General features: G+C 44.9%; 1 protein-coding gene across 8 annotated transcripts in view; it reads right to left on the reverse strand.

The window, feature by feature from the left end:
* Positions 1-10,169, reverse strand: part of TMEM120B (transmembrane protein 120B) — a 62,641-nt gene extending 52,472 nt beyond the window's left edge. Inside the window, exons 1-2 of one of the 8 annotated variants that reach the window (XM_073790022.1) lie at positions 9,477-10,163; positions 5,056-5,143 (exon numbers count right to left, since the gene is read on the reverse strand). In XM_073790022.1, coding sequence (XP_073646123.1) covers positions 5,056-5,075 — 20 coding nt within the window. In that variant the 5' untranslated portion in view covers positions 5,076-5,143; positions 9,477-10,163. Of the gene's footprint in view, positions 1-5,055; positions 5,144-9,476 lie in introns of all 8 variants that reach the window. The other 7 variants (XM_033836836.2, XM_033836835.2, XM_073790020.1 and 4 more) reach the window with 7 other exon arrangements.
* Between the last annotated feature and the right edge of the window lie 7,419 nt (positions 10,170-17,588).

Below are 17,588 nucleotides of genomic sequence, written 5' to 3' on the forward strand. Positions count from 1 at the left end.
CATGTCCGCTTCACAGGAGGCTCGCCAGCTGCCACAGTCCCCTGCAGGCTCAGTTGTACTGCCCTAGCCTACTTCATGTAGGCCGGAGACAGCTGAGATTGAGACTCCTGATACAATGTGTCATGAAGTTTGCAAAACCAGATAAATCACTCACTTGGTGAAAAAACAGAAAATAGTTTATTTAATTGGGGTTAGTAGAATCAAAAAGGAAATCCAGGGCTACCCTGGTGGCGCAGTGGTTGAGTCCGCCTGCCAATGCAGGGGACACGGGTTCGTGCCCCGGTCCGGGAAGATCCCACATGCCACAGAGCGGCTGGGCCTGTGAGCCATGGCCGCTGAGCCTGCACGTCCAGAGCCTGTGCTCCGCAACAGGAGAGGCCACAACAGTGAGAGGCCCCCGTACAGCAAAAAAAGAAAAGGAAATCCAGGGCCTTGAAGGATGAATTAAATGTCACCAAGCAGAGGATTTCGGACGACGATCCCCCTTTACCTATGCTTGCAGCTGCTCGATCCTGGGCTGAAGAGGCTGGCCTTGCCCCCCAGGGAGAGCTAGGCAGATGTACCTTCTCTGCAAGCTGGCCAGCGGTCAGGTTGCAAATCTTAGGGACTGTTCTCTGTGGGGTCAGGACTTTACGTGCATTATTCACAAGCCTTTCTGTAGATGGCACAGGCTGGCCACCCCCATCAGTGCAGCTGCTTAGGTGCCAGAAGTATCAGATCTTACCTGGCTGCCACCCTGTCCCGGTTTCTGCCCAAAGAGCTTTCAGACTCACTCATCAGCTTCCTGGGGCTGGATGTGCCTCTTCTTAGGGATTTTGACCGTGATACGTGAGAATGGTGAGAATGTGCCTTGCAAGATTCCTCCCCCACCCCCTCCCTACACCACCAGGGGGAAATCTCTCCTATTTGCTTATTTTAAGGCACTCTACTTAGGGACCTACCAGCTGTAGAATTTGCTCAGTCAGCTGGGGAGAGTCATAAAAGTAGCAAACGGAATTCCCTGGTGGTCCAGTAGTTAGGACTTGGTGCTTTCACTGCCCAGGGCTAGGGTTCAATCCCTGGTCTGGGAACTAAGATCCCACGAGCCTCGTGGCGTGGCCAAAAAATAAAGGAACACATAGCACCTACTATGTGCTTGGCGTTCTTCTATGCACTTTATGTATATGTGTTAATGCACTATGTATATGTATAATGCACGACGACCTTATGAGGAAGGACCTTTATTATCCCTATTCGACAGGGAAGTACTCTAAGGCATGGTTTCTCCAGCTTTCAGTGGGCTTTAAACCACCTCCTGGAGATCTTGTTAAAATGCATATTGTGATTCAGTAGGTTCTAGGAAGGATCCGAGATTCTGTAATTCTACAAGCTCCCAGCCAATACTACTGGTTCAAGGACCACACTTGAAATAGCAAGAGTCCAAGGTACAGAGAGGTGAAAGAACTTTCCCCAGCTCATCCAGCTACTGGTAGCTGTGTTACTTATGCACTGCAGGATGCCAAGAGCCTATTCTAAAATAAGAGCAGCTGCCCAGGGAGAAGTGAAAATTCCAGGGACTTTTCCTTCGTCTGCTTCCCACAAACGCCCTTGCTCAAAATAGTCCCTCCCACAAAAAAAAATAGTCCCCAAGACTGTAACAAGCAATTTGTGCAAAGATGGTTATAGCAGCATTTTTCAGATCAGCCACACACTGGAAGCATCCCAAGTGCCCCACAAGAGGAAAACAGTTAAGTAAGCTGCAGTCTGTCTTGGGAATTCCCTGGCGGTCCAGTGGTTAGGACTGAGCGCTTTCACTGCGGTGGCCCGGGTTCAATCCCTGGTTGGAGAACTAAGATGGTACCGCACGGTACGAGGTGCAGCCAAAAAATTAAAAAACAGGAAAAAAAAAAAAAAGCTATAACCTGTCTATTTCATGTAATACTATATGGCTGTTAAAAATTATTATGGGAACTAAATGGATACCTTTAAACAGGTACATTAAAGCATGTTTAAGTAAAAAAGTAGATCTCCAAATAATGTATATATACTGATTAAAGTTATATGATCATTTGTGTACCCTGAAAGAGATTGGGTGAATTTAGTATAACAGAAATAGTCCAGCATATGGTGGGAGGGAAGAAGGAAGGAAGGGAATTGAAAGAATTTCTCTTCCAATAAATAATATTGGGGCAAGTGAAAAAAAAAAAAAAAAAGAAATAGTCCACCATATAAACTGATGGAATTTTCTTTTTTCTGCTAAAATAATTTTTAAAAGAAGAAAACAAAGCAACAAAAATTTATTGGTGGCACTAAATAGAGCAGTTTTTTGGTTTTTTTTGTTTTGCGGTACGCAGGCCTCTCACTGTTGTGGCCTCTCCTGTTGCGGAGAACAAGCTCTGGACGTGCAGGCTCAGTGGCCATGGCTCATGGGCCCAGCCGCTCCGCGGCATGTGGGATCTTCCCGGACCGGGGCACGAACCCGTGTCCCCTGCATCGGCAGGCAGACTCTCAACCACTGCGCCACCAGGGAAGCCCCAATAGAGCAGTTTTGATAGACGGAAAACGTAGAGGCAAAAGGGTTTTAATAGTCTGAACACAGTAGATTAAACCCAGTTTTTTTTTTTGAATTTTTTTTATACAGCAGGTTCTTATTAGCTATCCATTTTATACATATTAGTGTATATATGTCAATCCCAATCTCCCAATTCATCACACCACCACCCCTCCTTTAATGTTTTTCCTGAAATGTTGTTCAGGTGTTTGATAGAAATTTTAAACCCCTATCTTTCTGTTCACAGGTTTATAATGTAAACAGTATTATCTATAAAAATTTATTTGTTTAATATTTACTCTCCAGGTATCAAAATGTCCTTTATGTCCTTATTCAGTTATTTGCATTACTGGGCCTACCTGGGACTGTAAAGTCCTGGCTGGGGCTGTGTGATTTACTAGTCAGACAGACCTGAGTTCAAATCCCAACCCTGCCACTTGCCAGATGCGTGACCCTGAGTACATAATTCGCCTTCTCTGTAAGTTGGGGGTTGCTCTGTAGGATTGTTGTGAGGACTAAATGAGATGACATAGGTAAAGTGCCTGATATGTAAGCACCAGAAAGCACTAACTTTATATATTTGGGTTTTAAAGAAACAAACATTTTATTTTGGGATACTTTTTTTTTTGGCTGTGCCGCACGGCATGTGGGATTTTAGTTCCCTGACCAGGGATCAAACCCGCGCCCCCTGCAGTGGAAGCACAGAGTCTTTTCTTTTTTCCTTTTTAAATATTTACTTATTTGGCTCTGCTGGGTCTTAGTTGCGGCATGTGGGATCTAGTTTCCCAACCAGGGATCGGACCCGGGCCCCCTGCATTGGGAGCACAGAGTCTTAACCACCGGACCAGCAGGGAAGTCCTGGGGTACTTTTAGATTTACAAACATAACGGCAAAGATAGTGCAGAGAGTTCCCATTTACTCTCCTTCACTCATTTTCCCCTAATGTTGACAATTTACATAACCATGGCATCTTTATCAAAACTAAGAAATTAACAAAGGCATATTACTATGAACTAAACTCCAGAATTTATTCAAGTTTAACCAGTCTTTCTACTGATGTCCTTTTTCTGTTCCACGATTCAATCTGACACCACATTTAAGTATCATGTCTCCATATTCTCCTGGTCTGTGATAGTATCTCGGTCTTCCTTGTTTTTTTCACGACCTTGACAGTTTTGAACAGTAAAATGTATATATATTTAATAATAGCTTTATTGAGCTATCAAGATGATTAACTTTATGTCTCAACTGACTGAGCCACGAATGCTCAGGTATCTGGTTAAACATTATTCTGGATGTGTCTGCAAGGGTTTTTCCAGAAGCGATTGTTTGGATCAGTAAACTGAGTAAAGCAGCTTCTCTTCCCCAATATAAGAAGGCCTCGTCCAATCAGCTGAGGGTCTGAATAGAACAAAAAGGTAGAGGAAGAGAGAATTCTCTCTCTCTGCCTGACCCGTTAAGCTGGGACTTCAGTCTCCTGCCCTGGGACTGGGATTTACACCATCAGTTCTCTTGGTTCTAAAGCCTTCAGGCTCAGACTGGAGTTACACATTTTGTTTATCCATTCAACTGTAAATGGAAAATTTTTTTTCCACTTTTTGATTATTATGAATACTACTACTACAAACATTTGTGCACAAGTTTTTGTGTGGACACATGTTTTCTTTTCACTTTGTATTACACTTAGGAGTGGAATTGCCTAGTCAGATGGTACCTTTAACATTTTGAGGAAGCAATAAACTGGTTTCCAAAGTGGCTGCATTTTACATCCTCACCAGCAAAGTACTAGGGTTCCAATTTCTCCACATCCTGGTCAACACTTGTTATTTTCTCTGTTTTACATTTTAGCCAACCTTGTGATTTTGTGTGAAGTGTATCTCACTGTGGGTTTTTTTTTTAAATAAATGTATTTATTTATTTATTTTTGGCTGCACCGGGTCTTCATTGCTGCGCGCGGGCTTTCTCTAGTTGCGGCGAGCGGGGACTCCTCCTCGTTGCGGTGCGTGGGCTTCTCACTGCGGTGGCTTCTCCTGTTGCAGAGCACAGGCTTTAGGCACGCGGACTTCAGTAGTTGTGGCGCACTGGCTTAGTTGCTCTGCAGCATGTGGGATCTTCCTGGGCCAGGGATCGAACCCGTGTCCCCTGCATTGGCAGGCGGATTCTTAACCACTGCGCCACCAGGGAAGTCTCTATTTTTCCCATTCTGTGTGTTGATTTATATACATATACTTCTTAACTTATCCAAAAAATCTCAAACTTAAAGAAAAGTTGCAAGTACAGTACAAATAACTTACTTTTCAAACCCATTCAGCATAGATTGCTCATCCAGTTCACCCCAGCACTCCTGAATACTTTACTGGGCATTTCCCACAATCAAGAACATTCTCCTAATCAACCAAAGTACAAGCATCAAAATCAAGAAATTAACACTGATACATTACTCCTTCTAATCCTCAGACCCCATTCAAGTTTCCCAGTTGTGCCAAAAACGTCCTTCATAGTAAATGGATCCAATCCAGGCTCACCTGCCGTGTGTAGTTGTCATGTCTCTTTAGCCTCCTTTCATATGGAACAGTTCCTCAATCTTCCTTCATCTTCCTGCTCTTGAAATTTCTGAACAGGACAGGACAGTTACTTTGTAGAACTTTCCTCACTTAGGGTTTGCCTAATAGGTCCTCTGATTAGACTGAGGTTAGTATCTTTGCTGGGACAACCGCAGAAGTGATGCTATTTTCTCCTCACTGCAGCTCAACAGGTGGCACAGAATTCCAATGTGTCCCACTACTGACGACGTTCACTTTGCTTAAGGTAGTGTTTTCCTGGTTTCTCCCCTGTCAAGTTACTCTTATTCCCTTTGCAAGTATTTTATGGGAGATACTCTAACTACGTAAATACCCTGTTCTTCATCAAACTTTCCATTTATTTATATCAGCATGAACTCATGTTTTTTATCTTAGTCAACGAGTTATAATCCATTACTATAACTATTTTGATGCTCAAGTTGTCACAGACTTGGCCACTGAGATTCACTTTTAGCTGACTTCTGTCTTTTTGATAGATCCCCAACATTCTTCAAGCATTTCCTTACTTTTTTTTTCTAATTTATTTATTTTCTATTTATTTTATTTTTGGCTTCGTTGGGTCTTCGTTGCCACGCAGGTTGCGGTGAGCAGGGGGCTACTCTTTATTGTGGTGTGCGGGCTTCTCATTGAGGTGGCTTCTCTTGTTGCTGAGCATGGGCTCTAGGCACGTGGGCTTCAGTAGTTGCAGCACGCAGGCTCAGTAGTTGTGGCTTGCGGGCTCTAGAGCACAGGCTCAGTAGTTGTGGCGCACGGGCTTAGTTGTTCCGCGGCTTGTGGGATCTTTCCAGACAAGGGCTCGAACCCGTGTCCCCTGCACTGGCAGGAGGATTCTTAACCACTGCACCACCAGGGAAGCCCGCATTTCCTTACTTTTTGACACAAAAAGATGTTCCAAGCACATCTTATACTTTCCCGGCTCCAACTCTGAAATCAGCCATTTCTCCAAGCATTCCTGGTTCTTTCCAGTGGAGAATGGCATTTAGAAACCAAGTTGGATTTTTTAATTAATATATTTATTTATTTGGCTGTTCCAGGTCTTAGTTGTGACATGCGGGATCTAGGTCCCTGACCAGGGATCAAACCTAGGCCCCCTGCAATGGGAGTGCAGAGTCTTAACCGCTGGACCACCAGGGGAAGTCCCACCAAGTTTGTTTTGTTTTGTTTTTTGTTTTTGGCTGTGCCATGCAGGATCTTAGTTCCCTGACCAGGGATTGAACCCAAGCCCTTGGCAGTGAAAGCGTGGAGTCCTGACCACTAGACCACCAGGAAATTCCCTAGAAACCAAGTTCTGGGTACTAGATGTGTGTGTTCATCACTATGGGATGTCACTATTCTCTTCTCTCTGAGGACAGATCTAGGGTCTATATTTATATATTATGCATGTATATATGTACACATTTACACCTTTATTTATAACTCTATTTATAAATATTGAAAACCATGACTTCACACCAATATCCAATTCCAGTCCACAGAGTTCATTCTAGTTTGTCCCTTTCCAGATTCACTATTCCCCTCTCCAGCAGTGGGAAACCTGGCTCCTGTCATCCTTAATATATTTACTTATCTGATCATTCCTCCTCATATGTAACCAATCTCCCATGGCCACCACCATCCTGTCCCCAGCCCTCAGGCCAACCTTGCCCCAAATAAATCTTTGATTTTTTAAAATATTTATTTATTTATTTGGCTGCACCGGGTCTTAATTGCGGCGTGCGGGATCTAGTTCCCTGACCAGGGATTGAACCCCGGCCCCCTGCATTGGGAGCGTGGTGTCTTAACCACTAGACCACCAGGGAAGTCCCCCAAATAAGTGTATCTTAATGAGAAGGATGATGAGTACGTTGATCTCTTTCTTTGGCTTAGTGTCCAGATTAAAACGTCTTTTTTTCTTATGTGAAAACTTACCCAACCTCCAGTGGCCATTATCAAAGAGATGTGAGTGGAAGGAAGTGCTTGATAAAGATTTAGAAACTGAACACTTCCTAATTCGTCTCAAAAGCCATCTAAGAGGGCTTCCCTGGTGGCGCAGTGGTTCACAGTCCGCCTGCAGATGCAGGGGACACGGGTTCATGCCCCGGTCCGGGAAGATCCCACATGCTGCGGAGCGGCTGGGCCTGTGAGCCATGGCCGCTGAGCCTGCGCGTCCGGAGCCTGTGCTCCGCAACGGGAGAGGCCATAACAGTGAGAGGCCCGCGTACCGCAAAAAAAAAAACAAACAAAAACAAAAGCCATCTAAGAATGTTTGAGGAATGTATTTATTATTAGACATCTTTGCTGTCCTCATTTGTTGCAGACACAAAAAGCGCTATATCCTGGGTCCCAGTCAACCCTGTTATTTTGGAGGCTCTCTGTCAAGCAACAGGGAGAAAACATCCAGTGTCTTCGATGCATTTGAAGAATTAGGTCTGACAGTTCCCTAATGAAGCCATATTTACCAGGTTCTTTTGTATAATGGTGGATATTGGAGGAGGATTGTAGGTAGTGGGAAATTCACCAAAACGTTTTCCAATCACCAGGGGAAGTGTTGGCTGCTTTTTGGTTTTGGTTTGGTTTGCTTTTGTGCCTGCAAGACTAAATCTTATTTAATTGCGCCACCTGCTGGCAACTTCACAGAATTTCTTTTTCTTCCAACAAAAGGCAAAACTCAACAAAGATTCATTCACAAATAGTCTTTTTTTCTTTCACCTGAAAAACTACTACTCACAGAGCTGGGGTGGTGGAAATATGTCAACATTCTTCATCTTTAGTAAAAAAAAAATTTGCTTTCCACATTTTCAACAATGAGACTATATTACCTTTTTATGGTGACATATAATGTATACAGAAAAATGCATAAATTGTACGTGTACAGTTTAAATAGTAATCATAAAGAGAATCTGTGTGACTAAGACCCAGGTCAAGAATAAGACATTGCCAACAACAACAACAAAAAGAAGACATTGCCATCACCTTAGATAACCCCAGACCCCTCTTCCCTGATACTAACCTTCTCCCTCCCTTCCCCTAAGGTAACCACTATCCTGATTTGGGGGATAGTCATTTGAGCATGAATTACTTTTAAGCAGAAAACAACTAAAGTATTAAGTTTAAAAAATAATATAGGGCCTTCTCTGGTGGTGCAGTGGTTAAGAATCCGCCTGCCAATGCAGGGGACACGGGTTTAAGCCCTGGGCTGGGAAGACCCCAACATGCCGTGGAGCAACTAAGCCCGTGCACCACAACTACTGAGCCTGAGCTCTAGAGCCCGCAAGCCACAACTACTGAGCCCGCATGCCACAACTACTGAAGCCTGTGCGCCTAGAGCCCATGCTCTGCAACAAGAGAAGCCACCGCAGTGGGAAACCCGTGCAACCGCAATGCGGAGTAGCCCCCGCTTGCTGCAACTAGAGAGAGCCCGCGTGCAAAAATGAAGATCCAATGCAGTCAAAATTAATAAATAAAAAGTTATTAAGAATTTCAGAACAGTGACAGCAGAATATTAAGCCAAGCACAAGGCACTTCTGAGCATGAGGCCCTGTGTGACTCCCCTGTGAGGAGGGTTGTACTAACTGGTGTATTTTGAGTCCATTTAAGGGTTTCCTTGTTTGCATTTTCATTATTTTTCTGTTCTTTATGAGGTACCTATGAAACAGTTCATTCCTTTCAGGGCAGGTCCATTCTTGGCTTGGGACTCTTCTAAGATGCTCTGTCTCAAGGAGAAAACAGTTTAAAGAGAAGGTGGCTACCCAAACGAGAAAAGCCCAGTAATTGTCTGAGCAACTTCCTAAGGATACCTAAGAATCACCTTTCCTTTCCTTTTCATGGTTTGCATCCTTAATTAGAATTCATAACTTGGCAGTTGGGGAGGTTTTACTGCCTGCCAGGTTGAGACTTTCTTAGACAGTTTTCCCAACTTCTCCCTGTTCAACCAATCACTGTGGTCAAAAAGTCACCTTCTGCCTCATCCCCTGCCAGCACAGCAAGTTCAAGAAAACACAGTGGTTCCTGGCCACTGGATTTGGAGCCAACCTTCCTCAGCCTGGCATCTGGACCTCCTCACTCCCAGTCTACCCCCACTCTGTTCATAGGGCGTTCAACACGATCTCCCATGTTGTGTGAGGCCATCCTTCCACTTTGGTCAAGACAGTGTCCGGAGTCACTACACTATCATGCTTACCTCCAGGACCTTGCCCAGGGTATTCGTATCCCTGAACCCTGCCGTCCTTCCTTTCTGAGTGTGAACTCGTCAAGGACAGGGGCTGAATTATATTCATCTTTGAATCTCCAAAGATAACACGTTTTCCACAAGGAATCAAGTTGATGAACTGACACAGGGGACTTCCAAAACATTTCTAACTTTTACGTCACAAAATCACACTTACCTCTATGCAGACTTGTTTCTTTTCTGGCTCTTATTCAACATCTCTTCCTAATGATTTCCTGACTGGGATTCCTGACGAGGACCTACTTTTATGTGGGCGAGAAGGTGTGCCTTATTTTTTTTTTTTAAATAATACTTCTTTTCAACCTGGCACATAGTCACCCAAATGTGTCCTTATTGAGTCCTGAAGTCTTTCAGAATATAAGAATTCATGGTGGGACTTCCCTGGTGGTCCAGTGGTTAGGACTCTGCACTTCCACCGCAGGAGCCCAGGTTCCATCCCTAGTGGGGGAACTAAGATCCCACAAGCGCCGCGGTGCGGCGGAGAGAGGGAAAAAAAAAAGTCATGGGGAAAAAGAAAACAGGGAAAATTCTTTCAACCTAAAACCTTTACTTAACACACATGTAAAAAAGAATAGTCTTGTAAAACGTTTCTAAAATCGAAAATTAAGTTCCAGTGATCACATCCTGGCCTTACATTTCTAGTTTCCGTAATTGTGCAGCAGGGCATCCGGGCGGTCCCGAAATTCAGCTTTCCATTCAGCCACTCTTGCCGCGCTTTCTCCCTCCGCCCTTTCGGCTTTGGAACACGATCCCGCCCACTTCCGGCAGAGGCGTCCACAGCGCAGGCGCAACTCCTGGAGCCATTCACCGACCTCCTGGTCTAGTGCCGAAGTACGCGCATGTGCAAGAGAGGGGCGGGGCTGGTTAATTGGGAGGGAGAAGGCAGGTCCACGGAACTCACGTGACTGTCTCCGCCCACCTAAATAGGCAGGAGCAGCCGAGAGCCGCCTCAGGGTTAAGACAGCGCACGCGCACTGAGTGAGGAACGTGGCGAGTAACGAGGGCAAGCCTTTACGCACGCTCATTTAAATAAGGCAAGCAGCTTCTCGCGTCAGTTCTTAACCCGCCTCCTTTCTGTTTTACCCGCCTCTGACTTTTAAAGGGCCAAAGATCTTTTTCACCGAATTGCTTTTTAAAAAAAAATTTTTTGAGAGCCTTCTGTGTGCCGGGCCCAGCTTACATTGTCTTCTGTGTGCATTTTCCAATTTTTCCTTTGTAATACGTGTCATAATTACTTTAATATGTATATTTTTGCGTAAATTTCTTTCCCCGCCCTAATTGTACCATTCCCTTGGAGGCAATTCTCTGAAACGGGAGGCAATGTGGTGTTCTGAGCAGGTCTTCCTAGGTCAAAAAGTCTAAGATTGAATCCTGGCTCAGCCACTTATTTTGCTCTTTTACTCTGGGTATCTTCCTTAACTTTTGTGAACCTAAGAGTTTGCAGATTTTTAAAATGAAGGTAAGGCTACCTACCTCCCTCATAGAATTGTTGTGAAAACACACGTACATTTTTTTAAAAACTCTGTAAAGTACCAAGTACTGTGCCTCATACCAGCTATCTATTAAATATATAGTAGTAAGTAGTCGTTAAGTGGAATTAGAAAATAGCTTTATAGTTTCTGTAACATGGTTCCAGATGGTTCTTCAGGAGGATTTAACTAATTGCCAGGATGGCTAGTGGTAGGTAATGGTGCATTTTTCCCCACAGTGTTGGCAATATCACAGTCCATGATTTTTACACATTTTTCTAGTCTAGACAGTATGTAATGCATGGCAGGGTTATTTTAACTTTCATTTCTTTAATTGCTGGTGAGGTTGTGCATATTTCCTTGGGATGATTTATTAGCTGTATTTCTTTGCCTAAGAACTATTTTCAAACACCATAATTTCCCCTGGCTTATCCCGGTAGACATTATGTTAGGTTCTGACAGAGCATTTCCTTGACCAACTTTAAAAAAAAAAAGGATGGGGAGCTGTGGGCAGTGAAAGGAAACCTTGCAAGGAAGGGATAAAACGAGATCAGAGCTCATCCCTGAAAGCAGCACTGTCCAATAGAACTTTCTATGGTAAAGGAAATGTTCTGTATCTGCGCTGTCCCCTAGGAGAGCCAGTTGCCACAAGGGCCTACTGGATACTTGGAACGTGGCTAGTACAACTGAGGAATTGACTTTTTACTTTTATAAAATCCTTTGATGGCATAACCCTAGAGATTAAGAAAGGAGAGAAAGGAGAGGAAAAGAGGGGTCCCATAGAGTCGCTCAGAAGTGACCTCATCCTGTTTGGGGAAGGAAAAGCACCTCTTACTGAGGAGGCTGTAAAACATTTAGGATCTAGTCTCTTATGGTCTTACATCTTGACCTTACGATTGATTTCTAGTACTACTGTGCTGTAGGTAAGTGGCTCAGTTGAGCACAGCTGTATTTGAACAACTTTGATCCCCTAGTGTGGTAAATGGACCCAGAGGTGACCATTTGTAAAAAATTTGAAAAAATATTTCCATTGTTCCACTTTCAAAAATATTGCTTTTGTTAAACCCAATGTTTAGTTTTTCTTGTAATACATTTTGTTAACCTGTGTAAAAGGATTAAATTTCATTATGGTTTTTAAAATGCTATTTTTATGTGAATTTAAGTGCAGCCACATATTGTTTCTTAAAACCATATGGTCTACCACTAATTTCCCAAAGTTGCAATAAACTCTAAAAAGAAAAAAAAAGGTGGCCTCATATATACGATGGGACTCAAATTTAGACTTTTGGCATCGTTCCCAAGGGAGAGTCCCAGAGAGTCAGTCGTGACAAGAATGGTGTGCTCAGTTTGCAAAAATCTATCAAGCTATGCACCGAGGATATTTCCACTTTTATGTATGTATTTTATACTTCAGTAAAAATTTAAATAACATTTTCTGCACTTTGTGTTACCCTCTTTAGGCATTTCTCTGATTTTTAATTTAGCAGAAGTCTCAAAAAAAAAAAAAAGTGGTCTGTGACTCTCTCTGGACATCTGAGAGCCCCTAGAGGGCGCTCGTTCTGCACCGGAGACTTTTAAAAACAGCTTTATTGAGAGAATTCACCATACAATTCACCCGTTTAAAATGTACAACTCGATGGTTCTTAGTATATTCACAGAGTTATGCACCCTTCATCAAGTCAATTTTAGAATATTTTCATCACTGCAAAAAACAAACAAACCTGCCCTTTAACTATCACCTTCCCATCTCCCCATCTCCCCCTTCCCAAAGTAACCACTAATCTACTTTCTGTCTCTATAGATTTGCCTATCCTGGACATTTCATATGAATGGAAACAAACAACGTATGACCTTTTGTGTCTGGTGTCTGGCTTCTCTCACTTAGCGTAATGTTTTCGAGGTTCATCCATGTTGTAGCCTGTGTCAGTATTTCATTCCTTTTTATGGCTGAATAATATTCCACTGTATGGATAGATGACATTTTTTATCTGTTCCATTCTCTTTTTTTTTTTGTTTTTTGGCCATGCCATTCGGCTTGTGGGATCTTAGTTCCCTAACCAGGGATTGAACCCGGGCCCCCTACAGTGGAAACATGGAGTCTTAACAACTGGGCTTCCAGGGAAGTCCCAATTCTAGCCATTCAAATCTGGCAAGTGATTATCAGAAGGGTGTACGGGACAGAAGACCTCAAGCTTGATGTTCCTGGCACTTCGGTATTAAGGAGTGGCCAGTCCATAGCACCTGCTCAGGAGCTTGTGAGTTATGCTACCAAATTCTGACTCCATAAGGAGAATAATCTCATAGATTTGTAACCTGCCCATCCAGATTGCCTGCCGAGGCAGATAAACGTTAACCTGCCCCAGATTCTTCTCTAGGGGACAGTCCTTGCTTCCCCTGAGCCAGGGTTTGATTAGTGGTTGTAAAAGGGCTTCTTGGAGGGGTGGGACTGAGACTTGAGGCTGTGTCTTAGCCTGGCCTTGGGAGAGAGAAAACTAGACCATTGAGGTGCCACTCAGCGGGTGGCAGGGCAGCTCTGGACAAAGCCACAGCACAGGGATGGTTTGCACCAGGATAGAACCTGCTGGAACAGCTGGCCAGGTACGTGAGTAGGAGAGGAGAATGCCTTGAGGAGAACCACAGCATCTGCGGCATGACTGGCCCTGGGCAGACTCCAGACCCTAGGTGAGCCAGTCATGAATTTGGGATTGGAATTTGGAAAGAGCCAATTAATTTCTGTGAGTGTTTGGAACCGAACTGAGGTGGAACCATGAGCATGAGAAAGCTGATTGGCAGAATGAGAAAGATGAAGGAGACATGGAGAGAGAGAGAGAGAGAGAATGGCTTTGCTGTTGGCAGCTTTCCAACATTCTTGTATCCTTAATAAATTTCCTTAATTAGATAGTGTGAGATGGTTCTCTACCTGCAACCAAAGGAACCTTGGATAAGGCATTAAGATACACTGTATAGAGGGGTGGGATAGGGAGGGTGGGAGGGAGGGAGACGCAAGAGGGAAGAGATATGGGAACATATGTATATGTATAACTGATTCACTTTGTTATAAAGCAGAAACTAACACACCATTGTAAAGCAATTATACCCCAATAAAGATGTTAAAAAAAAAAGGTACACTGTATAAGGTCTATGTCAATTACCTTCTAATGAGACAGAGAGACACCCAACAAATTAACTATAAATAATGTGATACATGTGGAAATTAGAGCAAAATTCCCATTCCAGTGGGAGTGAAGAGCAAAGCAGTGAAGGGGAGCCCACTGGTAATCAAAGAAAAGCCATCAGAACAAGACTTTTTTCTATGAGATGGGTAAAGAGCTTTAAAAATAATACTCAATGTGGGCAAAGGGTAAAGATGGGGGAAAAAACAGACACTCTTCTATTCTGTGTATGGAACTGATACAATCTTTCAGGAGGGCAATTTGGTGACATATATCAAGAGTTCAAAAATGCTCACACCCTTTGACCCACAATTCTGTCTCTGGGAATCTTTCCTAAGGAAATAAGCTGCGATGCATAACCACATTTAAACGGAAGGACATTCATCAGATCAACATTTACAATGGGGAACATAGGCAATAAATCTGATGCCCATCACCAAGAGACTGGTGAAGAAACTATCCAGGTGTTAAGATGATGTTCTTGAATGAATCTCATCATGGAAAAGCTGTGCCATTCTCTGGGTCCGTTGTGTTTCTTCTATGGTCACAAGTTGGCTCCAGTTTTGTAAAAAAGAAAAAATGTATATATAATATTTATATGATTTGTTAAGGAACTGCTTCCAGTAGAAACTGGCTAATAGACGGCGCGGGGGGGCGAGGGGGCAGGGGGTAGTAAGTTAAAAAGCCAAGTGAGTGCAGCCTGATCCTGAGGGGAACTCTAGAGCAAAAATTATACCTTAACAAATATTCTGGGAATTCCCTGGTGGTCCAGTGGTTAGGGCTCCACGCCTCCACTGCAGGGGGCACGGGTTCAATGATCCTTACCTTGGTCAGGTAAGATCCCTGCAAACGGCCTGGCACAACCAAAAAAAAAAATTTTTTTTTTTTGGCTTCAAAGAGAGACAATAAATAAGGGGTGTGTGTGTGTGTGCGTGTAGTGCTACAAAGAACATGAAACAGGAATGAGGTTGGGAAAGAGGAAAACGTTTCAGAAAGTATATATGGAGATTCCAGTTTTATTTTATTTATTTATTTATTTATATTTTTATAAATTTATTTATTTTTGGCTGCGTTGAGTGTCCGTTGCTGCGCGCGGGCTTTTCACTAGTTGCGGAGAGCGGTGGCCACTCTTCGATGCGGTGCGCAGCCTTCTCATTGCAGTGGCCTCTCATGTTGCGGAGCACGGGCCCTAGGCACGTGGGCCTCAGTAGTTGTGGCATGCAGGCTTCAGTAGTTGTGGCTCGCGGGCTCTAGAGCACAGGCTCAGTAGTTGTGGCGCACGGGCTTCGTTGCTCCGCGGCATGTGGGATCTTCCCGGACCAGGGCTCGAACCTGTGTCTCCTGCATTGGCAGGCGGATTCTCAATCACTGCGCCACCAGGGAAGCCCGGAGATTCCAATTTTAAATAGGGTGGTCCAGACACTCGTACTGAGGTGATTTGAATAAAGCCCTGGAGGGCAGGGCTTGATCCAGGCCGCTATTTGGAGGAAGGAATGGCCTGGCAGAGGGCACAGAAGAGGCAAAGGCCCTGAGGCAGGAACACGCCTAGCATTTTCCAGGAACCACAAGGAAGCAAGTGTGAGGCTAGAGCAGAGTGGGACTGGGCGCACAGAGTAGGGGACAAACTCAGAGAGGAAAGGGGAGGGAGGTGGGCAAATGACGCAGCGCTTTGAAGACACTGTAGGCACTGTGGCTTTTACTCTGAGTGGTAAGGGGAACCACTGTAGGGAAGTGAGCTGAGGAATGACTTGGGCCGACTTGTGTCTACGTAAATCATATGCATCTTCCGGTGTGTAGGGGCAATATAGCTTCCCTCAGATTCTCAGAGGAGTCTAATAAACCATCACAAAACAAAGAACACGCGTAATGTTGGCTTTCCCTTTAATTTTGTCCCTCTGTCTTTGCAACAAGGCAGAAAAGGCTTTGACACTTTCCTGCCAGCATCGGGCGTGGTATTTGCTCTGGGGAAACCGGGACGGGAGAGAAGCGGGGGTGGGGAGGGCAGTAACCTCCCGGGGCACACCGTGGCCCAAGCTCCGCGGATATCAGGTCTCCCGGGCTCGCCCACCAGCCTTTGGCCACCGGGCCGGTACACCAGCCAGTACTCGACCTCCGCAGGCCCGAAGACGTCCTTCCTCTTCGCGGGAGGATCTACAGCCTTCCCCACACGCGGCCCCGAGCTCACAGTCTCCGCAGGAAGGGGCGGGCCCTGCCGGCTGGCTTTGCTGGGGCCCCGCGTTGCCATAGGGACCCTGGCAGGGCTTGGGACGCCGGAACGCGCGCTGCGGACGATTGAGGCTGGAGGCTGCGGGCGGCGACTCCACCGCTCTCGGCCCGGGACTCCAGATGCAGGATCCGCCCCGCAGGACAGCGCAGGTGAGCCGGCGTAGGTGTGACGAGGCGCGGGCTAGCGACTGACCGCCGGCCGTCTGGGCCCTGCTCCTTCCACTTTCCATGGTGGTAATTATTGTTATTCAGTATCAAAACAACACGAGTAGAGTACGCGCACCGAGTGGCAAAGCCTTCTTTCCCCCCCCCTTTTTTTTTTTTTTTTTTTGTGGCCACGCAGCGTGGCTTGCGGCCACGATCTAACTCGCGCCCTGGCAGTGAAAACGCCTTGTCCTATCCTAACCACTGGACGGCCAGGGAATTCCCCAAAGCTTTCTTTCCCTATCAGGAGCTCTATGTATTAAGACCACAACCTCCTCTAGGGTAGCATCTACGTTCCTGAAAGTGTGGGACAGAGGTTGAGTTACACTGATGAAGCATTAAGTATCACCCAATGACATCGTAAGAAAGTTATTAGATTCTGGGTTCTCTTAACGGTTCTGAGTAAACCAAGGAGAAAGTGTCAGTTTGGGGCTAATATGGCATTAACACCTTTCTGAACATTTGCTAATCTCAACTGTAAGCCCCAGTGTCTAGCTAAGACTCAAGTAATGTTTGCAAAATCTTCCTTGGATAAATGTATTGATGTTTTAAGTGAATTAACTTCAATGTAAAGATTAATCATAGTACACATGATACATGCAAATGGGAGAAAAAAGAAAAACATTAAATTTAGGACCTGAGACTGTTTCCCTCTGCCCAGTTTTCACCCTGGCTGTCTTCCTTGCCTGGAGTGACTTTCCCAATTCCTAGGCATGACTGTCAAAATACATACTAGCCAGTACAGTTGGCCAGCTTAGTCAGAATCACTGAGGCCCCTGCTGTGGCCCTACAGGGAACTCCTTGATAAGCAGGGCCCAATGCAAAATGAAAATGTGAGGCAGTAGCTCATACAGTATTAAGAATTTCAAAACGGCGACAGAGCCGAGACCAAGTACACGCCCCTCTAAGGACCAGGCCCTGTGCAACTCTTCAGGTTGCACACCTGTGATGCTGGTCCTGGGTGGGTGGATGCTTGGGACACCAAGATCTCCTGAAACCTGCTCAGCCCCGAGGTCATTCTCATTGGTCAATACCTCTGCCTGGGAATTCCCTGGCAGTCCAGTGGTTAGGACTTCGTGCTTCCACTGCAGGGGGCCTGGGTTCTATCCCTGGCGGGGGAACTAAGATTCCGCAGGCCAACACGGTGCGGCAAACAAAAACAAAAACAAAAAAGACTTCTGCCTGCTGATGGTTAAA

This window comes from Tursiops truncatus, chromosome 13, assembly GCF_011762595.2.
Source record: "Tursiops truncatus isolate mTurTru1 chromosome 13, mTurTru1.mat.Y, whole genome shotgun sequence".
In the NCBI taxonomy this organism is placed as follows: Eukaryota; Metazoa; Chordata; class Mammalia; order Artiodactyla; family Delphinidae; genus Tursiops; species Tursiops truncatus.